General features: G+C 41.4%; 1 protein-coding gene and 1 long non-coding RNA gene across 3 annotated transcripts in view; one reads left to right on the top strand and one right to left on the bottom strand.

Annotated features, from left to right (window-relative positions):
- The window catches only part of CPA6 (carboxypeptidase A6), a 296,227-nt gene that overhangs the window by 181,715 nt on the left and 87,109 nt on the right, over nt 1-27,403 (top strand). For both annotated transcript variants that reach the window (XM_027561131.1, XM_027561130.1), the window contains exon 3: nt 20,233-20,357. In XM_027561131.1, coding sequence (XP_027416932.1) covers nt 20,233-20,357 — 125 coding nt within the window. The remainder of the gene's footprint in view (nt 1-20,232; nt 20,358-27,403) is intronic.
- The window catches only part of LOC113904241, a 39,064-nt gene that overhangs the window by 11,204 nt on the left and 457 nt on the right, over nt 1-27,403 (bottom strand). The window lies entirely within an intron of this gene.

Genomic DNA, 27,403 nt, shown 5'->3' with positions numbered 1-27,403 from the left:
CAGTGCTGAAAATGGTCCACCCAAGGCTCAACAGCTGTGATCAGAAGTCTACTTTCTCTTGAATATTCAGTACAACAGGGGCTTAGTGTCTGATCCATGGACACATGAACAAAGGGAATAGGTAAGGATTATTAGACTTAAGGGCTTCCTTGATGGCTCAGACAGTAAGGAATCCGCCTGCAATGCAGGAGGCCAGGGTTTGATCCCTGGGTTGGGAAGATCCCCTGTAGAAGGGAATGGCAACCCACTCCTGTATTCTTGCCTGGAGAATTCCACGGACAGAGGAGCCTGGTAGGCTACAGTCCAGTGGGTCGCAAAGAGTTGGACACCACTGAGCAACTAAGCACAGCACATTAGACTTGAGACTCGAACAAAGCCTCCCTCAGAGCCAGAATGCAGAAGTCTGAGGATTCAGACCACTGCTTGGCTGATGCTGATGTCCCAGCAGCTTTGGGCAGACACTCTGCAGACCTGAGATCCAACCTCTGAGGATGGAGGGGTTTGCTGAGCAGACGGTACTGATCTCTCTGATGTACAGTGACACACATGCTGAAAAGACAGAAGAAACTGCAGGTTGAATCCAGCTGCTATTGCTAAAAACAACTGCTACAGGAACAGATACATGGGGTGGCGGGAGTTGGTGGGGGGTGGGGTGCACAGCAGCCACTTCATCATTAAAGAGTGAGATGGAAGGTGCATGCCTCACTTCCACTCCTATTCTCTTGGTATGACAGGCAACAACAGGGTTCAGAAGAAATATGACTAATTACTGGTGAGTGTGCAATTCAAATAGCAGGGCAGTGGTGCACAGATATTCCATAGAGAGTAACCTGCAGACTTCAGCTGTCCAGTAAGTCTTGGGCCTTAGTCAGTGTCCTTTCCAGAGAGCATGGAGACCATCCATTAATCTGGCAACTGGTTAACATCAGTTCAATTAAGTCTGTTTTGGGCACTAACTGCTGGTCCTGCTCAAGCCTCACCATTTGTCCTATTAACAGTCAAAGATGCAGTGAAGCCTTCCAACTTACATGGGACAAGTAAAGAGCTATAAATGAGACCTGGGAGTAAAAATTCCTTTTAGTTATCCAATCTGCCTCCCTACCCTTGAAAGGTTTGGTGTGTGTGCGTGCTCAGTTGCATCTGATTCTGTGATCCTATGGATTGTAGCCCACCAGACTCCTCTGTCCATGGGATTCTCCAGGCAAGAATACTGGAATGGATTGCCATTTCCTCCTCCAGGGAATCTTCCCCACCCAGAGATTGAACCCATGTCTCCCGCATTGACATGCAGATTCTTTACCACTGACCTACCTGGAAAGTCCTCGCAAGGTTTGGTAGGACCATGGTAAAGAGAGGTAGCTTAGAATATCTCTCCTTCACTCCTTCAGGCCTTAGCACAAAAAGGTCTCATTCTTCTCTAACATCCAAGTGCTAATCGCCACGTGATCAGTGCATGCTCAGTCACGTGATCAGTGCATGATCAGCCACGTGATCAGTGCATGCTCAGCCGGGGCCAGGATCAGATATGGTCCATATATTGAGTACACATAGAGCGAGTAACACATTCTGCTAAAAGACATGGCCGTGGTGACGGGTGGGAGAAGGTGCAGTTATATTTCTATCCCCACGTCTCCTTGTCACCTGAGGCCCTTATGACACAGGCAAAGCCTCTATAAACAACTCACAGTTGTCTAAGTGAAGCAACGGTCACTACATTGTGACGTCCACACACTCCCAGGCTTTAATACTAGTAACCTGCTGCCCTTCTGTTCTCTTTGTGAATTTCTTTGTAAGTGTACTTATATGCATGTACTGCCTTGTTTCTCTAATTCTCCACTTGTTAAGCCTGGTTGTTTCAATAGCTAGAGGGAAGAAAGATTTCATTATAAACTGCATGACCACATTTGTTTAATTTGAAAGGATTTAGAAGAAAGGAAACAGGCATTTTTTTAAAGTATGTTTATGTTGTGAATGAAATATGAAAGAAAGAAAATGAAAGAAAAAAAATTGATTCTTAAAGCAACAATCTGCTTCTGATAGCAGATGATCAGAAATGCCCACTGAAAGTCTTTCCTGGACCATTTTGTCAGCTGCAGGCGTGTCATGAGTTCACATTATCCAAACTTCTATTGCATATTAAAATTGAAATTAAATTTTTAATAAATTTTTTAAACTTTAGTTCTAGATTGTGGGTTTCAACAGTAAATTAGAGCCTAAGAGTCAGACACAACTGAGTGACTAACATACATACGGTCTTTAAAAACTTTACCTATAAGTTTCCAATTTTGATGTTAAAAAAATGCTAAGATCTCTTAAAGGGGGAGCCAGCACACTGGGCAAGAGTGCCCAGTCCACCCCACATCCAGGGCATCTCCACACATGGACATGCACCCCATGGGGAACGGTGAGCAGTCCTGGTCCTTAATCCCTAATAACCTCAAGGCTTCAGGTAAACAAAGAGCTTTTATTCCTGGTAGAAAGTTTGGTAATTTCTTTCTGAAATGATTCTATGAGTAAGAGTGCCTGGGCTTCATAATTTTTGCATGTGTGTGCTGGGTCTTCATTGCTGTGCACAGCTTCTCTAGTTGTAGTGTGTGGGTTTCTCTAGTTGTGGAGCTCAGGCTTTGTGGGATCTTGGCTCCCAAGGCAGATTCTTTATCACTGCAACAGCAAGGACTCCCTGGGCTTTATAACCTTTCAAAGCCTCTTTTCAGTTTTTTCTTTCTTCCTTTTCCTTTTGTGTGTGTGTGTCTTTCCTCTTTTCTTCCTTTTGGTCCTCAGAAACTCATCTAAATTTTTAGATAAATAAAGCAAATCACCGGTATTACTACTCTAAAATTTTTAAAGTCTTTCCTTGTTGAATAAATATTTTTTCATAAAATTTTCTTAACATTATGCTCTACTTTGCCTCTACTCTGTCATCTTCCTTTGCTTTTTCAAAACTATATTAGTCTCTGTATTATTGTATACATCTTAAGTACTGTGGAATTAAATGTTTTGTCATATATAACAGTTTTCATATTAAAAACTCACATCCTTATGGGTATGATTTTAATCAAGTACCACCTTTTTAAATATTAACATTTTAACAGTAAAAACTCATGTCATTATGTATACGATTTTAATAACCTCATGATATTCTCCCTTTCTTTAGTCTTTGGTTGTTATCTTTGTAATAAGAAAAACAATACACCCTAATCTAGAATAAAGATTTGGTAACTGTTGTTAAATATTTCCCCAAGTACTATAGTAGTTTTTGTAGTGTTGGTCGCTCAGTCATGTCCAACTCTTTTCGACCCCATGGACCATAGCCCACCAGGCTCCTCTGTCTATGGGATTCTCCAGGCAAGAATACTGAAATAGGTTGTCATGCCCTTCTCAGGAATTGAACCTAGGTCTCCTGCATTGCAGGCAGATTCTTTACCATCTGAAGCACCAGGAAAGCCCCAAGTACTATAGCAAATATATAAGGAACAGTCTGAACCTTTAAAATTCTTTTTATTTTCCTTCCCTTTAAAACATGATCTAAGAATGGAACAACAAAGGATTATTAATTTGCAAAGTAATATATAGTTATGTAATAAATTTTGTTAGTTACATTAATTATTAATAGAGAATTCAATTTTTAAAAACTACATGTAAGACTCCATAATTTTTTACTTGCTGAAAGTATAGAAAGATAAAATTTTATAAGACGCTTAATTCTTTTTCAGTTTAATATATATTCAAGCACCTAGCATGAGCTCAGAATGAATGAGCTTAGAGTGAATGGGGTGTAATTCCTGTAGAACTTGGCCACCAGCACCCTCAGGAACTTGTCAAAAACGTAAATCCTCAGCTCCATCCAGCTCAACTGAATCAGGAACTCTAGGAGTGAGAGTCACAAGTTATTCAAGCTGTTTCAGGTGTACTATAAGGTTTAGGGATTTACTGGTATATTATAAGGTCCCCAATCCACAAGAAATAAAAACACACTATTGCGACTTGCTGTTCAAAGTGCCATGTTAAACGTGTCTACAAAGCACCCTGGAGAAAAGGAAGAATCAACATTTAACTGTTTGAGAAAATTCTGGAAGACAGACCCAAACTTTGGTGGGAGTAGAATTTTATTCTTTAATTCAATAAATCTTTATTGAGCACACTCTATCCTCATTACTCTACCAGACTGAGAAAGTTTAACAAACAACAGTTCAAAAAGAGTCACTGAGGAATAGCTCAGAGGCAGATTTACCAAGAAGCTAACCAAGCTTAAGCTCGGGCTTCCTCAGTTGTCTGGGACCCTACCAATGCCTGCCCCTATTTTCATAATTATACAAAAGTCTGAGAATGCAAGGCTTCCCAGGTGGCACTAGTGGTAAAGAACCAGCCTGCCAATGCAGGAGACACAAGATACGGGTTCGATCCCTGAGTTGGGAAGATCCCCTGAAGGATGGCATGTCAGCCTACTCCAGTGTTCTTGCCTGGAGAATCCCATGGACCAGAGGAGCCTCACGGGCTACAGTCCGTGGGGTCACAAAAGAGTCGAACATACCTGAGTGACTGAGCACACACACACACGCAAGAAGGCATAATTGTGTACTCTTTTTCTTTTTTCATTAAAAAAAAATTTAGTTTATATATATGCCTGTAGCTTTTGTTTTTTCCAAATAGATAGTCACATCTGTAAGCAATAGGACTTTTGTTTTAGCCCCAACTCCCAATTCCTTACAACTTTATATTCTCACACAATGACCAGAACTGCTATTGTTGTTATTGTTTAGTAGTTAAGTCGTGTCCAGCTCTTCTCGACCCCATGGACTGTAGCCCACCAGGCTTCTCTAAGAGATTTCCCAGGCAAGAATATTGGAATGAGTTGCCATTTTCTTTTTCTTCATTTAAAAAAAATTTTATTACGGTATAGTTGCTTTAGTGTTTTCTTTTTCTTACACTGGACTCCCCAGATTGTATAAGCCTCAGCTTCCCCACAAAGCCTGGATCGGTCTCACACATGCCATGTTTGGGAGTAGGAGAGAAATAGTGAGGAAGCAAGTAGGACCTTCCAGCAAAGGAAACCGTATATGCCAGGGGATGGAGGCCAAGAATGACAAGCCTGCCTGGTGACCGGGGGAAGGTGATGCTGAACAGGTGCATGACCGGGGGCCTTGGATGTGCTGCCAAGGGATCTGGACCTGATCTTCTATGCAGTAGACAACATTAGGGATTTGTCAGTAGGTGCCTGCATTTAATAAAGGCAACTGTGCAAGAAAACAGATAGGTGAAGGGAAAGACTAGACCAGAGTTATCGGTCAGCAGCATAATGAAACCAACCAGGAGGGAAATGTTGAAGGTACAGATACAGACAGTAGGAGTGAATTTGACGGACATTTCAAAGAGACAGTCCACCTAGGGGCCGATAGACTGGGAAGAGGCGTTAAAGGTGACACTTTAGATTTAAAGTTTGAGTGGCTTGGGTGCCTTAATGTGGACAATAAACCTCTCAACTCAAAGAAAAATATTAGAGGAGCAGTGAGTTTCATGGAAAAAACAATGAGCCCCGTTTTCAATCATCTGATTTTTTCTACATGATGCTTCTATCATCCTGAAATACATATATCATTTCAACGAAATGCTTTTTGAAAAGAGCTACTACACATTTAAAAGAAAAGTCACTTAGACATGGGCCAGTGTTTTATAATTACACAGAATCACTATTCTAAAAATTATATTCTTCGGTCATTAAACAACTAGTTATTTCCAAAAAAATATGGGATATAAATACATAGGCAGCAGTCTATCTTGATGATTACATATCAATTGAATAGCCTTTAAAATAATTTAGCACCGTCTTTGATGGCTAGGGCTTTTCTGGTAGCTCAGGCAGTAAAGAATTTGCCTGCAATGCAGGAAACATGGGTTCAATCCCTAGGTCGGGAAGATCTCCTGGAGAAGGGAATGGCTACCCACTCCAGTAGGATGGCTAGAAAAATGGTTCTAAAGTATCTGCAAATAGTTTCTAGGATGAAGAGGTCCATTTATATCATTAAATGGATAGTAAAGGGGAGAAGTTAACAGTAGGCTCTGCTTGGGCCCAGTGGAGGTTGGAGGTTGGTGGAGGAAAGTTTAAAGTTCCATATCAGAGATATATGTGACAGAGCAGCGAATTATATTTGCACTCCACATCAAAGAACACAAGACAGATTTGGCGCCTTGATATAATTATATGGATTAGACATTTAGCAAAGCATAAAGCAGCATGATGTCTCAAGAAGAAGGTCATCTAAATACCCCTCAAGGATTTCTCACTGAGATTATTCTGAAAGAGTAAACTCCTCGAGGATAAAGGACATCTGTTTTGGGTACATGATCTTCGAAGAGCCTGTTAGACTTCATGATTTATTCATGGCCATTTAGGGGGCAAGCTGCTGCCCGGGCTCCCCACTCCTAGTCTGTACTCTGCAGAGCCATGGGGCTGCCAGACAGAAAACAGCCATGGAGGCTCCTGAATTGCCATGAAAGTCCTCAGGCCAGCTTAATACTGATCAAAGGGTTCCTTGCTGTGAATTAAGAATTGATAAATCCTGACCGCATTTCTACTCTTGGGATTAGAAGTTATTTCTCTCTTTTCCTGGATTTATCTCAAACCTGGTTGAAGTTAATTCCCTTGGTTCTTTGAATTTTTTATGACTCAGCAAGCTAAAGGCGATTTTAGATAACCATACAGTTACCACCTGTTCAATTGGCAAACGGTCAGGAATTTTTAAAAATTATGGTGGAGAGAGGGGAAAGGGAAGTTACAGTTTAATGGGTAGAGATGACGTTCTGCAGACCTGTTCCCAGCGTGACTGTAGTTAACCCTACTAAATTGCGTGCACTTAAAAATGGTGAAGACAGTCTAAAAAATAGAGTAAAATTTGTCATTCTTATCACACATTATGCCACAAGAAGGAATTCTCCAGGCAAGAATACTAAAGTGGGTTGTCATTCCCTTCTCCAGGGGATCTTCCTGACCCAGAGGTTGAACCTGGGTCTCCTATATTGCAGGCAGATTCTTTATTGTCTGAGCCACCAGGGAAGCCCTACATCATACTTTACGCCACAAGAAGCCCCAGGCCCTTACTGGGTAATTCAGTTTCAAGATTCACCCAAAGAAACCCACCTCTTTCTTTCCATACTTGTTTTTGTATAGAGTATCTGGTTTGGTTCTTGGATCTTTAACTGTGTATTTGTCAAACAGATGGGCAGCATGTTCAGCTGACAGGCATACACTCTAAAGGTGGGTTAAAAGAAGATGTGTGGATCTGCCACTGTAAGAAGTTGAGATCCTAAACCAAATCCCATGGCATGGTGCAGAAAAGCAATGCTTAGTGATTCCAAACTCAGAGCCAAAACCTGCCCATTCTTCTGTATTCTTCTTCACAGAGACGATCAAAGACATAAATGATTTCAAACACCACATAGACAGATGACTATTTCTATTTTGTGTGAGAATATAGGTGCTTGTGGAGAAGGAAATGGCAACCCACTCCAGTATCCTTGCCTGGAGAATCCCATGGACAGAGGAGCCTGGCGGACTACAGTCTATGGGATTGCAAAGAGTCAGACACGAGTAAGTGACTAACACACACACATATATACACATAGGTGCTTTTGCTAGAACACGATATTTACATTCCAGAAAACCTTGCATTATACAAAATTATACACTAAAAATAACAGGGCTTCTAAGAAAATTAGATTATTGACAGACCACTCAAACCCATGCAACTTTATACAGAGAATAATAACAAAAACAACAACAAAACAATAAAATACTAGTGTGATTTAAAAGGTATGTTAGATTCCTAATGAATAAATACCACAGTTGACACAGGGACAGTAAATATAGGTATTTATCGCAGGAAATAAGAGTGGCTAGATGGAAAGGGGTGACAGGAGTCCACTGAGCTTCACAGTGACAAGGACAACATTCAGAAGGATCAGAAAAAAACAAGCAAAGGGGACTTTGAAGGCGAAGCAGTGATCGAGTTGAGCCAAGAGTGAGAACATGGGGTGAATGGGATTTTGAAATGTCCTGAATTCCTCTGAGCCTTGCTGTGTTCCTCTGCAGGGTACCCTTACGTTCAGCTCCTATTACTTGTTAGTGTAAAACATTAACACACTGGGAAAATCATATAGGAACCAATGCAAATTCAGTTTTATTTTTACATTGCCCTGGATTACTGCTATTGAATGAATGTTTTTGTCCCCTCCAGATTCGTATGTTGAAACTGATCACCAATGTGATGGTGTTAGAAGATAGGGCTTTGGGGAAGTGACTGGGTAATGAAGGGGAAGCCCTCATGCATGGTACTCATGACCTTGCCCAGAACACTTACCTGCCCCTTCCATCCCGTGAGAACATACCAATAAGACTTACGAACCAGGAAGCAGGGTCTCACCAGACATCTAATCTGCTGGCATCTTGATCTTGGACTTCCCAGCTTCCAGAATTACGAGAAATAAATGCTTACCATTTATAAGCCACCCTTCTCTAGTGGCTCAGACGGTAAAGAATCTGTGTGCAACAGGGGAGACTCGGGTTCGACCCCAGGGTTGGGGTACTTCCTAGAGAAGGAAATGGCAACCCACCCCAGTACTCTTGCCTGGAGAATCCCATGGACAGAGGAGCCTGGTGGGCTACAGTCCATGGGGTCACAAAGAGTTAGACATGACTGAGCAACTAACAATTTCACAACTTTCAGTCCATTATAGAAATTTCCAGTCATGTCGAAGCTATTTTGAATTATGGAAAGGCACATCGTACAAAAACAGACTATACCTGAATTTGAATGTTTTCTGAAAATGCAGAGAACTTGTAGATTTGACTCAGGAAAATTTGAGAATGGACTTGGTTCCTATTCCTGCCTCCACATCTCTGTGCATATCCTTTTCTGCTGCCAAACAAATGACTTTTCCTCTAAAACTGGTGCCAGACACAAGCTTTCTCTAAGAGTCACTGAAAAAGAGTAGCTGATTAAGGGCTGCTAAGGGTTTCTTGATGTACAAAGTAAACAGAGAAAATTTCAGAGTCTTCGAACTATAGTTAAATCTGGTGTTGTCATTAACACCCACTTGAAAGAGCAGTCCTCACATGGGACTTTCATAAAGCATGGTCCTCAGAATAACTATTTCAGAAATGCCTACTGCACTTGTTAAAAAGTCAGATTCTCTTGGAACCCTTGAAATTAGGATTTCTGGTAGTCGGTCCCAAGAGTCTTCATTTTCAAGACTTTCATTTCTTCAAGTCTTTCATTGTCAAACTATCCATCAGGCTAATAAGTCTGATACTCTCTAAAGTCTCAAAGGCAGTAATATAATGGTCTCTTGCCAGACGGTGCAAAGGGACATAGTAGGCAATAGCTGTTTAACAATGTATTTTTCAAAGCATGTACTACTTAAGAATCTGATACATCTTTTTGACAGGCTCTGGATATGGTAGAGGCATTACAAGAAACTGCTACTGCTAAGTCACTTCAGTCGTGTCCAACTCTATGTGACCCCATAGACGGCAGCCCACCAGGCTCCCCCGTCCCTGGGATTCTCCAGGCAAGAATACCCAAGTGGGTTGCCATTTCCTTCTCCGATGCAGGAAAGTGAAAAGTGAAAGTGCAGTCGCTCAGTCATGTCCGACTCTTAGGCTAATGCTGCCTGATACTGTTGGGAATATTAGGAATGTTAGGGAAGACATGATCTTCAATGATCTATTCCCTGACGGCATTCAAGTCTTATGTTCAAGTCTTTAATCCATTTTGAGTTGACTTTCGTGTATAAGATAGTGGTCAAGTTCATTCTTTTGCATGTGGCTGTCCAGTTTTCCAGCACCATTTGTTTGAAGAGACTGTCCTTTTCCCATTGTATATTTTTGGCTACTCTGTTGTAAATTAATTGACCATATATGCATAGGTTTATTGCAAGGCTCTCTTCTGTTTCATTAATCTATGTCTGTTTTATGCCAATTTCATTCTGTTTTATTATTATCCCTTTATAATATAGTTTGAAATCAGAAAGTGTGATACCTTCAGCTTTGTTCTTCTTTCTCAGGATTGCTTTGGCTATTTGAAGTGTTTTGTGGTTCCATACAAATTTTAGGTCACCAGAGCCAGTGGCATGTACAAATTCAACTCTAGGGGCCAGCTGCAGGTATCTCTGTAGTGTGCACACATGTGTGCATGCCTACGATCAATCATGTCTGACTCCTGGTGACCCCATGGACTGTAGCCTTCCAGGCTCCTCTGTCTCTGGGACTTCCCAGGAGAGGATACTGGAGTGGGTTCCCACTTCCTTCTCCAGGGAATCTTCCCAACCCAGGGTTGGAACCCATGTCTCCTGAACTGGCAGGCAAATTCTTTACCATCTAAGCCACTAGGGAAGGCAAAGGCCCAACCTGTGTGGTGGCAGGAGCTCAATGCAGATATACTTGTAGTAACAGGGGCCAAAGCAGGCAGCAAGGATCAGGGTTAACAGTGAACTTTCTGGCAACTATAGGAGCCCTACGGGTTGGTGTGCCCTCCCGTCACTACACCATCTCCCCCAGGTGCGTGTACTACATTGAGGCTGGTGGCAGGGCTGGGCCAGGCAGGAGTGTAGCTGGAGACGTTAACTCCAGATGAGTATCATGGTGCAGGCCAGTGACAGAAGACAGGGCCTGACCTGTGCCCACAAGCAGCCACAGGGGTTTGCTTGTGGCTGTCAGCATGCTCTCTTGTGGCTGTCCCATCTCCCTCAAGGTGTGCACTCTGCAGCCTGGTATTGGGCCTCAGTTCAGTCACATGCAAGTGCCCAGCTGGAGGTGCAGCCCCAAGTACATGCACAGTGGTGGGGTCAGGCACAGGAGTTAAAGCAGGTCAAATGCACGTACTTGCACCATCACAGGGGCCTGAGCTGGCTGCTACTGTAGCTGGAGGTGTACTAGGCTCTGCCGATGTTGGAGTGCGGAGTGGGGGAAGGGGAGCAGGAGGGGCTCAGCTGGCATTAGTATGTATGAATACCTAAGGGGGCAAAAGCCAGTGAAATCTGCAGGATTTTCCTTGGAAGGAAAGTTATGACCAAGCTAGATAGCATATTCAAAAGCAGAGACATTACTTTGCCAACAAAGGTCCATCTAGTCAAGGCTATGGTTTTTCCAGTGGTCATGTATGGATGTGAGAATTGGACTGTGAAGAAAGCTGAGCGCCGAAGAATTGATGCTTTTGAACTGCGGTGTTGGAGAAGACTCTTGAGAGTCCCTTGGACTGCAAGGAGATCCAGCCAGTCCATCCTAAAGGAGATCAGCCCTGTGTGTTCTTTGGAAGGAATGATGCTAAAGCTGAAACTCCAGTACTTTGGCCACCTCATGCGAAGACTTGACTCATTGGAAAGACTCTGATGCTGGGAGGGATTGGGGGCGGGAGGAGAAGGGGACGACAGAGGATGAGATGGCTGGATGGTATCACCAACTTGATGCCATGATCTTCGTTTTCTGAATGTTGAGTTTTAAACCAACTTTTTCACTCTCCTCTCAATTTCATCAAGAGGCTTTTTAGTTCCTCTTCACTTTCTGCTATACTCCTCCCTTTTTTAGATTTCTTTCATTTAGGTTACCTTAGAGCTTTGAGTAGAGTTCCCTGTGCTGTACTGTAGGTTCTCATTATTTATCTATAGTAGTGCACATATGTTAATCCCAACCTCCCAGTTCATCCCACCCCCACTTCCATCCTTGGTATCCGTACGTTTGTTCCCCACATGTGTCTCAATTTCTGCTTTGCAGATAAGTTCATCTGTACTATTTTTCTAGATTCCACATATACGCGATATTATATATTTGTTTTTCTCTTTCTGACATACTTCACTCTGTATGACAGTCTCTAAGTCCATCCATGTTTCTGCAGATGGCACTATTTATTCCTTTTATGGCTGAGTAATATTCCATTATGTGTGTACATATATGTATATACATATACCACATCTTCTTTACCTATTCTTCTGTTGATTGACATTTAGGTTGCTTCCATGTCCTGGCTTTTGTAAATAGTGCTGCAATGAACACTGGGGTGCATGTATCTATTTGAATTATGGTTTTCTCTGAGAATATGCCCAGGAGTGAGATTGCTAAGTCATATGGTAGTTTTATGTTTAGTTTTCTTAAGGAACCTCCATACTGTTCTCCACAGTGATTGTACCAATTTACATTACCACCAACAATGTAGGGAAGGCTTCCCTTTTCTCCACATCCTCTCCAGCATTTATTGTTTGGAGATTTTTTGATGATGGCCATTCTGACTGGTGTGAGGTGATACCTCATTGTAATTCTGATTTGTATTTCTGTGATAATTAGACACGTTGAGCATCTTTTTATGTATTTGTTGACAGGTGTATGTCTTCTTTGGAGAAGTGTCTGTTTAGGTCTTCCATCCATTTTTTTCATTGGTTTGTTTGGTTTTTTTGTTATTGAGCTGCATGAGCTATTTGTATATTTTGGAGATTAATCCCTTGTCAGTTGTTTTGTTTGCAAGTATTTTCTCCCATTCCAAGGGTTGTCTTTTTGTCTTATTTATGGTTTCTTTTGCTGCACAAAAGCTTTTGAGTTTAATTAGGTCCCATTTGTTTGTTTGTTTTTATTTTCATTTCTCTAGGAGGTGGGTCAAAAAAGATCTTGCTGGGATTTACGTCAGGATGTTCTATGTTTTCCTCTAAGAGTTTTATAGTGTCTGGCCTTAGATTAATGTATGTGTATATATTTACTTTGATATTATATCTCTAAATGCTGCTGATCATTGAATTTTCATGGTTTACCTGTGTTGACTCCTTTGCCTTCTCTGTACACAGTGATTTGTAAATAATGACAGTCTTATTTCTTCCCTTCTAGCTCTTAGCCTTTTTTTCTTTATTCTTCTGCTGGCTGTGAAGAATATACTTCTGCCTCAGTATGAAAATCTGTGGAATTGGCATTAATGTACATTTACTTTGTTTCTGACTTTAAAATGAATGCTTCTAATGCTACTCCTGTATGCAAGTGCCTGCTGTATATTTTTGGTAGATAGTATTTAATAGACTAAGGAAGTATACTTTTCAGTATTAATTTCTATATATATATTTTATAATTAATAGACATAGGACTTTGAAAAGTTATCTTCCTGAGTATATTGATATGCTCATATAGTTTCTTTAATATATTACCATTGACATAAGGAAATACACTAAAGATAAACTAATTGCATTCAGTCATGACATTAATACCTTTTTCTATAGTTTGCTAACATACATTTCTAGGGTTGGCACCTATGTTTATAAATAAAATTGGCTTATCATTCTTTTTCTCAGGCTATGACTGTCTCATCACTGTTAATAATATTGGTCACCTGAACCTTCATTCTTTTGCTCTTAAGCAATTGTGCTAACAAGTTTTCTATTTGAAATATGTTTCAAAGACCAACTTTGGTTTTGGTGAGCCTCACCATTACTTTTTTTTTTTTTTTCCCTTTTCACTAATGTATGCTCTTTTTTTCTAATGCCCTGTATTCTATTCTTTTGTAGTTTATACTATTGTTCTTTTCTAAGTTTTGATTTAGACGTAAGACACATCAATTTCTCATCTTTATTCTTCTGCAACAGGATCATTTACGGTTATAAATTTCTTAGAAATGTCCTATTTAGTTTTGATTTGGTTGCAACTTTTCTACAGTGTCTTTCTTAACCCACAAGTTATTTAAAGTCTGTTTTCTCAATTTCTAAATGTAGATATATTTTGTCACTGATTTCTAAATTTAATTACACTGTAATCAGAGAACATTTGTTTGACATGAAGTCTCTGACATTTGTTGAAACTTATTTTGTAGCCTGGTATTGAGTTAATTTTCATAAAAATTCTAAGTGTGCTTGCGAAGCAAGTCTGATCTTTTGGTTACTGAGATATAAGATTTTTAATTTAAAATCCTTATGATATCCATTTTTGCGATACATATTTTGATGCTGTTTAATTGAATGCATTCAGATTAGTAGCATTTATGTCTTCCAGTAAACTGAGAATTTTATTAGTATATATGGATGTACATATGTACATACATATGTATAAAGATATTTTTATATTTCTACATTATATATAGTGATATGTATATATATATTAATATATTACCCCCCCAAAATGGTTTTGCCCTAAATGTTTTGCTATTAATATAGTTATACTAGCTTTTTTCCTTTAGTATTTGTATAGTGAGTGAAGTGAAAGTCACTCAGTCGTGTCCGACTCTTGCAACCTCATGGACTGTAGCCCGCAAGGTTCCTCTGTCCGTGGGATTCTCCAGGCAAGAATACTGGAGTGGGTTGCCATTTCCTCCTCCACGGGATCTTCCCGATTCAGGAACCAAACCCATGTCTTCTGCATTGCAGTCAGATTCTTTACCAACTGAGCTAGTTTTCACTGTTTCTATTTTATGTCTTTTGTAACCAGTACTTAGGAGAATACTTCTTATTATTCAATATTCAGGCTCTTTTAAGCTGGAGAATGTAATCCTTTTTAATTAACTATATTTACTGACATGTTGTCTTATTTTTTTCTTGAAACTATTTTTTCCTGATGCTTTTTCTGTGTTTTTCTGCCTTGCAGACATTGTACTTCCCTCAGAACTCCTTTACCTTTCTCCTGTTTGTCTGAAATATTTCATCTATATGGAATTGATAACCCCATCAAAGTATCTTTCATTTCCTTTCCTTCTCAGGAACTTCCTCTAGCCAGTCTTTTATGGCCAGACCCTATGAAGATCTCGAGTTGAGCACTCTAGCTATGAGTTGGATATGTTGGCTTTTACTTATAGTAGATACCTTGATCATGTGTTCTACATATTTTTTCTCATGAACTCTTCTTCAGCAAAGTTTCAGATGAAAGAATTCTGCATGGCCTGACTTGAGGGTACATCTTTGTCTGGAGAAGTCTTGCATTTATAACTACAACGTACCTTCTTATCAAATCTTACTAGTGTGTAGTTGTTAATTCCTGCTCTTTAACCGAGGCTATTGTCCTTTGAAGGTCTAGTTTTATACTAGAAGCTTGGTTCCAGCTCTGAACTTTGGACCCCAGATCTCAGCCTGATTCCCCATGTGGTTGTGACAGATTCCCACAATTCTGATACCATCACAGCTCACGTACACACAGCTCTAAATGGCATTTTCTTCTTTATTTTAGGCTCCTGGGAATTTCGCTTTACATTTCGCTCTACTTTAGAAGGAATGTTAGCTATATTTTATTCAGCTTTTTCTAGCTATCTTGCAGCAGAAGATGTTAAGGTTTTCTAGCTCTCTTTATTGCTGGAAAAGTAAATCCCATGGCAAGTTGGTCATTAGCATGAAAATGTTAGTTGCTCGGTTGTGTCCAACTCTTTGTGACCCCATGGACTGTAGCCTGCCAGGCTCCTCTGTCCATGGAATTCTCTAGGCAAGAATACTTTCAGTTCAGTTGCTCAGTCATATCCAACTCTTTGCAACCCATGGACTGCAGCACGCCAGGCTTTCCTATCCATCACCAACTCCAAGAGCTTGCTCAAACTCATGTCCATCGAGTTGGTGATGCCATCCAACCATCTCATCTTCTGTCATCCCCTTCTCCTCCTGCCTTCAATCTTTCCCAGCATTAGGGTCTTTTCAAATGAGTTAGTTCTTTGCATCAGGTGGCCAAAGTATTGGAGCTTCAGCTTTAGCATCAGTCCTTCCAGTGAATATTCAGGACTGATCTCTTTTAGAATGGACTGGTTGGATCTCCTTGCTATCCAAGGGACTCTCAAGAGTCTTCTCCAACATCACAGTTCAAAAGCATCAATTCTTCAGTGCTCAGCTTTCTTTATGGTCCAACTCTCACGTCCATACATGACTACTGGAATAAACATAACTTTGACTAGATGGACCTTTGTTAGCAAAGTAATGTCTCTGCTTTTTAATATTCTGTCTAGGTTGGTCAGAACTTTTCTTCAAATACTTTAGTGGGTAGCTACTTCCTTCTCCAGAGGGTTTTCCCATCCCAAGGTCAGGCCCAGGTCTCCTAGCACTGGGAGCAGGGTCATTAGCATACACTGTCTAAAAACTTTTAGGATCTTGTCTTTATTCCTGGTATTCTAAAAATCCTTATATATTGATCTGAGTTCTCCTTTCTTCTCTAATCTGTCTTTATGCTCTTAATTCACCAGATGTTGGGCATATGATATATTTTCCTGTATTTTCTCTATTTTCTATCTTTTTACTATTTTGCTCTACATTCTGGGAAATTTTCTAAACTTTTTTCTAAGATTATATTGGATTATAAGTTTCTGCTCTTTTTTATTCTCTAACTGTTCCTTTTTTAAAGCATTTGCTTTCAGGGCTACGGCCCTGCCTCAGCTCACTGGACTGCTTACATCGTGGGCAGGCGAGCACCCTGCACTGATAAGCTAGAGGGAAGAGTCTGCGAGCAGCCGTGTCCTCATGGCGCCATGAGGTCCTCCAAAGGCCTGCCACCAGTATCTGCATCCCCAGGGAGAGTCCCCATTACACTGGCCTTCAAAGCCAGACATTCTGGGGGCTCAGTTTCCTTTGCAGGAACCCAAAGTGAGGCTCAGACCCCTTGTTCCTTGGGAAGAACTCCTGCAGTTGTGATTATCCTCCTGCTTGTGGGTCACCTACCCAGGGGTGTGGTCGTGACTATACAGCATCTCCATCCATCCTACTGTCTCACTGTGGTTCCTTCCTATACCTTTCCTTATAGAAACTCTTTCCTGCATTTCCTGTCATTTTCATTGATAGCTGCCCTATAAATTGTTGTAATTTTGCTGTGCCCTTGTGTGAAGCAGGGTCTCTTACTCCACCATGTTGGCCACCCAGGTACTTTTCAAGTAACAATAACAACAAGTAGTTAAGGGTTTTCAAGCTGTCACTATGACAGGCTCTCTGCTATGTATTTTACTTCTATTGTTCCAGTTAATGTTACCAAAAAAAAACCTGTGAGTAGGTTTTAGATTTACCTTCACAGACTGGATGAGGAAACTAAGATTCAGAAATGTTATGTGAAAGTGAAAGCCACTCAGTTGTGTCCAACTCTTTGCGACCCCATGGACTATTCAGTCCATGGAATTCTCCAGGCCAGAATACTGGAGTGGGTAGTCTTTCCCTTCTCCAGGGGATCTTCCCAACCCAGGGATTGAACCCAGATCTCCTGCATTGCAAGTGGATTCTTTACCAACTGAGCTATGAGGGGAGCCCCCAGAAATGTTAAAACCTCATCCAAAGTCACACAGCCCGTGCTGCCAGCACTAGCATTCCAGCCTAGAGTCGTTGGATTCCCAAGTCCATGCTGTGAACTTTTACTTTAAAGTTCCTCCACCTCTTAAACAGATCTGGCTACAACTGGTGGTCATAGAAGGAAAGGAATGTGTGGGAACACCCACCCAGTTCCAAGGTGAGAGACTCTGCAGAGGAGCATCCTTTCCTGGAATATCAGTTGGCCATGGCAGTAAAGACCTGAGGCAGCTGGTCTGCAAACAGCCTTAGGCCATCCTGACCAGGCTGCTGATTCTAGGTTGTGGTCAGTATCCAGGGTCACCCAGCTTTTCTGCTCAGAGCCGGTTCATCACTTCATCCAGATGGGATCAGGCCCTAAGGAAATGACTGATGGTAACCTGCCCACAGTGGGCTGATTTGAACTTTGAAATACCTGCATATAGAATTCATAGGGCAAAAAGCCCTTAATGGTAAAGACCAGGATGTGAAAGCCACCAAGCAGATCCTCTTGAACACTAAGGCAGGAAACTGGAAGTTGTTTCTAGTTCTGGGATATTTGCAGGAAATCCTGGAGATACTTACCCAGTCAGTAAATGATGGTACTGGAGTTAAACACATTCTATAATACCATTCAGTAGCCCTGCATCCTTGGGAAAGGACTCTGCCTCTCTGAACCTGAGTCTTCTTGTTCATGAAATGTACAATCAACTCGTTTCCCAAGGTCTTATAGAAAAGATTAGAACTACCTATAAGGTGGGTGGCACTTTACAAAGCTCATGTGAGTATTACAGGGGTATTACTATAACTTAGACATAGGAGTCTCCCGCATCTTAGTGTAGGCATCAGCCTGCCACCCAAGACTGAAATATCCATGTTACTTACCCAAGTACCTTTTCCCTAAAACATTACTGGAGAAAAGTCTGGTAATTCATTTTAGTTTACTAATACCAAAACAAAATACACTTCCTGATTTTTGCAGATTCTTTTTTGTTGGTTTGTTTTAGACCAACTGCTTTCTGGTGACGTTTCCTAGGAAGGCTTCTCCAGGTCAGGCAGTAGGGGACGTTTCTTCCATGGAATTTTCCTATGGAGAAGCTACGCTCTTCTGTGGAGTGAGGATTCTTATTTTAGCATATGCCCCAGAAAACAGCACTCACAGACTCATCACCAGAGTGGTTATTCAGATATTTCAGGTTCCTGTGGCTCTCCACCCTCTAAATACAGCACTATTTCCTCATCTCCACAGGTATTAGGTGATACACCTTAATAGCAAGATCTCTCTCTGTAATGGGTTTAGAGGCAAAGATGATTAAAGGATTAGAAAGTCTTAACATATAAAGAAAAGTGGAAGACAGAAAGGTACTTTGTCTCACAAAAGCAAGAAACCAGTCATTCCCCACTGAAGAACAGAACAAGGAAAAAAAAAAAAGTGTGCTTCAGTGTAGGGATTAAGAAAATGTCTGAAAATCTGGTTAAATGTGGATATGAGTTAAATCAGGATAGTGTCGACTCTCATCTTTGGGAAACATAAAAGATGTGGTTTAGATGCATCAATTGGGGACAGTCTGGTCCAGGCCTGGACATATCCTTGCCCAAGGGCTGGCAGATGGATCAAATGACCTCTCAGCATCCCTCCCAGCCCCACACTTCTGTCGTCCTATGCTTGTTGGACTAGCACGTTAGCTGCATTAGACTTGCCCTTGCAAGTTAGTGGAGGAGGCAGCTGCCTGAAAGAAAACAGGTAAACTCTTTTTGTCCCCAAAATAAATGCCTCTGTTTCAGGGGGCTTCCCTGGTAGCTCAGAGGGTAAAAAATCTGCCTGCAATGCAGGAGACCTGGGTTCAGTCCCTGGGTTGGGAAGATCCCCTAGAGAAGGAAATAGCAACCTGCTCTAGTATTCTTGCCTGGAGAATTTCATGGATGGAGGAGCCTGGTGGGCTACAGTCCATGGGGTCACAAAGACACAACTGAGGGTTGCATGATCCTGCAACAGATTAAGACCAGAAATGCAGGAAGAGGGAGTCCCAAACAGAAGACATGGACATGACCTGTAAAGACAAACTGTGCCTTACTGAAAGTGCAGCTCTTGGCTTGTATAGCAATGAGGCTCTCCTCCATCCCAGCTGAGTCCAATTCAGTCTTTCAATGAATGAGCAGCTCCCACTAGGCATGGAGCACTAGACAGGGTACCACAGACTCTACTGTAAGCCAAACAGTGATCTTTTGCTTTCCGGCAAAACACTGAATGAGTGATGAACATGTGGTCAGTTACCCTGCAGGGTCTGCACTTATGCAGCAAATGATGACTGAGTTGCTAAGATGCACAAGGCATCATGCCAGGCACTTGGAATGGGTTGGTAACTAAGCAGACAAATCTGTTGCCCTCATGGAGCTTACATTCTGGGAAGAGACACACATGATGAAAGACACACGAGATTCTCTAAGAACTGTGACAAGGAGCCCTGCCCTGGCTGACAAGTACCCACCATACCTGAGAAAGGGATGTTTCTATTGGCATGTGAAAGCTGAGTATGAATCGGTGAACAAACTTGCATCATGGGAGGAGGCAGCATTAGGAGAGCACTCCATTTAAAGCTACTGAATGTTGTCAAGGGACCACAGTCTGCTTTATAGTAAGATGAAGGGTCATCTATGTATTCCTCTTTCTTGCTATTATACAAATATTAGTGCAGTAAATAATTTTAAACAATATCAAAGTCATACTTAAAACTAGTTTATCTCATTTTTATCTTATGACTAATAGATTGGTATTTATTACTTGTAAATTATGATCAGATTCTATATGGATGTGATATCATTTGGACACTAAATTCAGAATCAACTGAGAATTCGACCCTGATGATGAAAGCCTTGAGTCTAATTCTAAAATGGCTTTGGTATTGCTGTAAGCCAACAAGATGATGTGTTTGACACTGTGACGTGGATCTTTCCCCACCGACATTGACTATGAATTATAGGTTGGTTCCTGCACTACAGGTGGACCTGTGGCAGCCCGGAGGTGTCTCCCAGATATCACAGGGAACAGTTACCGATGTCCACGTTCCCCACAATGGCTCCCGAGCCCTGTTAACCTTCCTGCAGGAAGCCAACATCCAGTACAAGTAAGCGTGCTTTTTCATTGCTTAATTCATTTATACCCAATTGAACTGAATGGCAACTGTATTTAGGTTATGTGTTAAGTGCCAACAATAGGGTTTCAGGTTCTGTTTTTCATGTTAGGGAAGGCAACATGGATGTGGAACAGTTCTATTTACCAGCCATGAGCTTCTTTCTTAGTGTAACGGTGGAGGGGGAGCAATCACACTTCTCTATCATTCACCTAAGTAATCAGTGTACACATGGGAGGGTTTTACTGTGTGGGAAGAGGAGAGTAGTTTATCCACGCCTAGAAGGTGGATGTGGGCAGACAAAAGCCAGACTCTGCAGGAGCTGCATCGGTTGGACAAAGGGTGAGACTTGGGACCTTGAAGGCAGAGGGGAAAATGCAAGCAAAGGCGAGAAGCAACACAGTGAGTGCAGGTCAGGGAGTAGGAAGAAAAGGTGCCTGAGAGGTAGGGCGAGGGGCCAGGTTGTGGGAAGCTGCTGTTCAGAGTTAGGAACTCAGACCTCATCTTATGGGTGACGCTGCACAATCGTAGGATGTGAGCAAGGGAGCCACGTGTAACTGGGTGGTGGGGTAGGAGGAGACCACAGCAGCAATCCAAGTGAGAGTATGAGGACTGTGAGTCAGGACCAGAGTGGTGGGATCAAAAGAGAATTCCAAAAAATATTTCAGAAGCAAAACCACCTGGACTCTACATTTATTGGGATGTAGATGGAAGAGGAAGAACTCTTGGGTGATTCCAAGTCTTCTGTCTTTGGTGACCAAGTGGATAGATTTGAATACTTTGAGTTTTTTTTACAGTATTAGTTAAGCAGTGAGTGTGAAACAGCTGGAAGATAGTCCCAATCATCAAATAAGAAACAAAATCTTCTGAGATAAGGGATGTCAGTGGTGCCCAGTGCCACAGTGATCTGCAAGAAAAGGACTGATCAGTTACCTTCAAATTTGGCAATGGAAGTTTCACTGGTAACCCTAATGGTAGGATTAGAGTGTCAGGAGCAGAAGACAGAGAAGTGAACAGGAGGTGAGAACACAGCAGCAGAGCAGACTATTCTGTGACTCTTAGAAGTTACAATAGGGAGAGGGCAGAGGTGAGGAAGATGCTAATTCAGTGACTGCCTGAGATTTGGAGTGTGGGTAGGGGGCTGAAAGTGCTGTGACCAGCAGGGAAGGAGGCAATTGATGATGAAAGACAGAATGCACAGGTGAGGGAGTAGTTTTAAACGGTAGGAAAAGTACTTTATCCTATAAGACCAAAGAGGTAAGTGTGGGTCTAGTTAAGATTGTGGGGAAGAGAGTCAACAGGTTAAAGAGATAGTAGTCGTCGTAGTAGTGGCGCTAGTGGCTCAGTCGTGTCTGACTCTTGTGACCCTGTGGACTAGCTCGCCTGGCTCCTCAGTCCACAGAATTCTCCAGGTGAGAATACTGCAGGGGTAGTCATTTCCTTCTTCAGAGGATCTTCCTCACTCGAGGATCGAACCCAGGCCTTGTGCATTGCAGGTGGATTCTTTCCATTTGAGTCACCAGGGAAACAGGGCAAGAGATCATAACTAATAGCCCAGTTTTCTGGATGAACTGAGAAGCAAAACTTATCACTTAGAATAAAGAAATGGGGGTAGGAACCAATAAAAGTGGTTGTTGCAGAGAAGAAAGATTGTAGCACTGATACAGAGTTGACGTTTTGTTGGTTAGAACCACTAAAAGCTCAAGGTGATAAGGAAGTTAAGGTTTCTAGTGAGATGCTAGCTCAAGTATTCATCTGAGGGGTCTAATCTGGATAGTCTAGATTAGAGGAGGATCTAGGAAGAATGATGGAACACTGGGGTGCATGTTATTTTTTGAATTATGGTTTCTTCAGATATATGTCCAGGTATGGGATTGCTGGACATACGGTAACTCTATTAGTTTTTTAAGGATCCTCCATATTGTTCTCCATAGCAAATGACACATACACAGTACTATAAATAAACTAGCTGACTAATTAACTAAATAAACTAGGACCTACTGTGGGGCTTCCCTGATGACTCAGTGGTAAAGAATCTGCCTACCAATGCAGGGGATGCAGGTTCAATCACTGGGTCAGGAAGATCCCATGGAAAAGGAAATGGCAACCCACTCCAGTATTCTTGCCTGGGAAGTCTCATGGACAGAGGAGCCTGGAGGGCTACAGTCCATGGGGTCAAAGAAGTATTGGACATGACTTAGGTCCTTTGTTGTTGTTTAATATCTAACTGTAGAGCACAGGGCACTCTACTCAATACTCTGTAATGACCTAAATGGGAAAAGAATCTGAAAAGTGGATATATGTTTAACTGATTCACTTTGCTGTACAGCAGAAACCAACAACTTTGTAAAGTAACTATATTCCAATTAAAAAAAAATTTTTTTAATGATGGGACAGAATGGAAGAATCAGGGCATTAAGATATTTACAGTGAAAACAGGTTTAGTGTGACTGAGGGCAACAAGTTAGAACAAAATACATTTTGATAAAGTGTAGGCTGCTAGACATTAAGAGTTCTGGAGTAGAATACTTGTGACTGGTGACAGGATTATAGGGGGAGCAATGAAGGAGATGGCTGAAGTGGAATGGAGAGCATTGAGGCTGATGCAGTCAAGACAGAGTGAGGTTAATCACCATAAAGCCATCTCAGCAATCTTGAATTTCCTTGGCTGATGGCAAGATTAGAGGTGGGGAAAGAGAATGTATTCCTGAGACAGGAAGTAGCAGGGAGGAGCCAGGAGTTAGAGGTAAGCAACCAGGAATGACACAATGCTGAAGGGAGGATGAACTTTTCCTGGAAGTTAGAAGGTTAATGGAGCAGTACCAATGGTACCCAGGAGGATGCTGACAAAGTAGAAGAGAAAGTCACCGAAGAGTCTATGTCCTTGAAAGAGTCCAGTTTCTGCTGGTGCAAGAATATGAGAAGAGGGAGTTCTCTAAAGAGATTGGAGAATGTAGGAATTTTATTTACAATCAAAGAGAATTCCAGAGAGCACAAAAGCAAAGGATGGGAGGAAGAGATGGAGAGAAAGTGCAAAATCTGGGGGGAGAAATGCAGGCTAGTGAATGAGTGAGATGGGAAGGAGTGACTTGCTCTTGGTTTGGAACCCTATGATTTTGGCCACAATTGTAAATGACTAACCAGGTGCTGCCAGTGGTAAAGAACCCGGCTGCCAGTGCAGGAGACACAAAAGATGCAGGTTCGATCTCTGGGTCAGGAAGATCACCTGGAGAAGGAAATGGCAACCCACTCCAGTATTCTTGCCTGGAAGATCCCATGGACAGAGGAGCCCAGCCAGCTACAGTCCATGAGGTCGCAGAGAGCCAGACATGACTGAGCACACGCAGCCTCTCAACTACTCCAACTTTTAAGCTAGTGTTTTTACTGCCAGAACTGGCACAGAGATCCCCGGTGAGGCCCAGGAAGGGTTCAAGGCTCTCTCAGTCAAGGGAGAGAGCTCTAGTCTCTGTGAAAGCCTGGCACAGAGGGTTCAATGGGGCAGTAACATCCTTCCCTGGCCCCAGAGATATTTGGCTCTCAGAGCGATAGGCACAGCTTTATGAAAGTACTGATGGGCTTTTTGCAGAAAGGTATTTTATCTGTGCCTCCATAACAGGGCAGAGTCACAGCTATGCATAAAACCATTGTTCACATTGAACACATTTTAATCACTGCTGTAGCTCTGAAGGCAGGCTTTGATTCTCTGAATGCCTAGCAGGGAAGAGCTTATTTCTATAGGTCCTCAATAAAAAACTCAAATGCCTCATTAATTATTATTTGGAAGAAAAGAATATACCAGTTATTTTAACAAGTCTCTATTTCCATTCAACATAGGTCATGTGGAACTGCTATAGAATAAAATATACCCTTTATACCACAGAGAACAGAGTTTTAAAAAATGAGAGTTTTAAACCAGTGGTCTCCTCCTGGAGAGCAATCATTTAGAATTATTCATTTTGTTGGCATGAAGATAATAATACATAGGTCAATTAAATTCCCCAGTGCTGGTAGGTATAGATCATTCTAATTGAGTTATATTATTGTAGCCTGGGATATTTTCCAAAGATTATAATTTACTCTGTACAACTATACATAATGTATAGATATACTCATCTTTATAGCAGAGATAATGTGGCCTTATGTGTCTGGCCCCTGGGTGATCAACCCCTCTTAACAACATGACCTAGGAAATGATTCCTTTTGCCACAAAAAAATTTCAATAATTTTTTAAATTGAATACCTTTAAAAAAAATGGTAATGGAATTTCAAAGTTTGACACACACTCCCTTGTCCACCCTAGAAGCTTTGGGAAGGTGATTTTGTACTAAGTGATAATATCACTTATATATAGTTCTTAATAAATCTAGAAAAAAATTTTTTGACTATTTCAAAAGGAAAACAACTCAATGAAAATATAATCATATTAAAAAAGCTTGAAACAGTACACTTTGGCATGTTCATTGACTTTTTAAGGAAGTATATGCTATACACTGGGGCTTCCCAGGTGGCACAGTGGTAAAGAATCTGCCTGCCAATGCAAGGATGCAAGAGACGTGGGTTCGATCCCTAGGTCAGGAAGATCCCCTGGAGAAGGAAATGGCAATCCACTCCAGTATTCTTGCCTGGAGAATTCCATGGACAGAGGACCCTGGAGGGCTACAGTCCATGGGGTAGCAAAGAATCAGACACAGCTGAGCACACACGTGATTAGAGTAGAAAGAGTAATCAGCCATAAGGAAACTAAGAAACTACAGCTGTTTTAAAAAAAAAAAAAAAAAAAAAAAGCCATTTGGACCCCATTTCATGGGCCTCTCGTCAATCTGCTGGTTTCCATTGGCCACTTTGACAAGAAAAATGGGGCCAGACCTGGTGTGACAGCGCGGCGGTCAGGAAGCTGTTCCCAGGCTACAACTGCTCCCACTCTTGTGACCATAATTGCCTCTCAAGTCAAGAAGCTGGTGATTGGACCCCAGAGTTCTGAGTCCAGACACCTGACAACCTCTAAACAGTCATGTTTCTGCCACCTCAACATGGTCACACCAGCAAGAGATGGCCTCTGCCCTATTCGTAACTTCCTCTCTTGGCAGGGTTCACAAATTCGTACCCAGAACCATAGCTACAATAGATGCTGTTGACCACACCAAAGAGGATGCACGGACCAGTCATATTCTAATGCTTTCTTCCATTTTTATTTAATGTGGAAACTGAGAAGACTGAGAGCAGTCAGTTTCCAGATTAATTAGCCTAAATTACTGGTTTCCAGATTGTTAGCCTAAATTTGAGCTCAACTATGTATTAAAATCACCTTGTGAGCTTTTCATAAAGGCCTGATACCTTTACACAGAGATTCTTGTGTAAGTAGGGCTCAGTGTGGCATATTTTTTAAAAGCTCATGGGTGATTTTTAAAGCAGCCTATCTTGAGAATCACTGGCCTAAATGAATGGATAGATAGCAGAGCTCCAAAGACCAGCTCAATTGAGGGCACCTGGAAATTTTAAAACAAGACTGAGAGCTTAAGTGTTGATTCATCAAAGAAGTTAATACTCAACTAGATTGATTCCACAACCTCAAACTGAAAAACTTCATAATTTTCTTACTTTGGTTACAACACTAGTTAGAAAATATTACAGTAAATCTTGTATAGGAGCAATTATCAATTAGAACTATTCTGATTATTCTCTGAATGGGGATTTCATTATATTATTAACAATATGTTAAGTCATTTATCGACTGATAATGATAAAGAATTCATTCAGAAGCATGATTTTTCATACTGAAACTCCTGGGAAAATATTAGCTTTTGAAGGGGTACAATGCCAAACAAACAGATGGACCAGCATCAGAACTTCAGAAATCTTCTGGGGATGAATATGAAGAATGACCTTGTGCCAGCTCAGTCGCTTCAGTTGTGTCTGATCTTTGCAATCCCATGAACTGTAGCCCACCAGGGTCCTCTGTCCATGGGATTCTCCAGGCAAGAATACTGGAGTGGGTTGCCATTTCCTTCTCCAGGGGACCTTCCAGACCCAGGGATTGAACTGGTATCTCTTGCATATCCTGCATGGGTAGGTAGGTTCTTTACCACTGAGCCACCTGGGAAGCCCACTCTTGCCTTAAGGGGAAACAAATTATCTGTGCTTGTTTATGTTTAAAAAGTCTGCCCACTTTGGAAATAATACAAAAACAGGACACTAGAGCTTCGTTTTGTAAACATTCTGTAAAGGTCTTTATACCTTTGAAAACTTTTGTGTGTTTGTGTGTCTTATGTTTTTAAATTGAAACTTCACAGAGATTCTTCTGTAGTTTGCTGGCTTTGACAAATCTATTTACTATCCACCCGCAACGTCCCCCGCTTAGTTTCCTGAAAGAGATAGAAGTATCCAGGAGAAATGGATAGATGGTACCGGTAAGGGAATCATAGCTAAAGATTGCCTGCAGTAACTGGAATTTGTTGATAGTTTATAACCATCTCAGCTCTAATCAAACTTGCATTTTTCTTGACCACCCCAGATTCGCTCACAACACAAGAAGACTGGACATTGACAAAGACGTTCATTTGGTTCTTTACGGCCACACTGGCAATACTGTAAAATTCTTTACCCATGCAAAGCTACTTTCATCTATAATTTGTTTCCTTGAGGGAAGAAAGAAAGAACTAATACAGATCATGTTCAGACTGACAATTTAAACTCCACTCATATTTTGAGCCCCAGCAAGCAGCTACCAAACAAGTTTACCAATTCTGTGCCATGCCACCTTACCTTAATTTTTGATGTTTCTGAAGTCAAACATTGAAACCAAAAGGAGAGTAAGCTGATGATAAATTCCTGATTAAATGCTTTGTCCACAGTGCGTCCTCAGTTAAATAACGAATGAGTAAATCAAAAGGAATGTCCTACACCCAGCATGACCCTAAGTAAATCTACTTCTTTTGTAGACCAAAAAATTGTCTTGAATTTCTTGAATAAAGTGGCTTTCATGGGTCAGCTTTGAAAGTCATTTAAAGATGCCATTATATATTGCTTTAATAGCCCTGAAA

This window comes from Bos indicus x Bos taurus, chromosome 14 (genome assembly GCF_003369695.1).
Source record: "Bos indicus x Bos taurus breed Angus x Brahman F1 hybrid chromosome 14, Bos_hybrid_MaternalHap_v2.0, whole genome shotgun sequence".
NCBI lineage: Eukaryota > Metazoa > Chordata > Mammalia > Artiodactyla > Bovidae > Bos > Bos indicus x Bos taurus.
The sequence above is the reverse complement of the archived record's forward strand: the minus strand, read 5'-3'. Positions and strand labels throughout refer to the sequence as shown.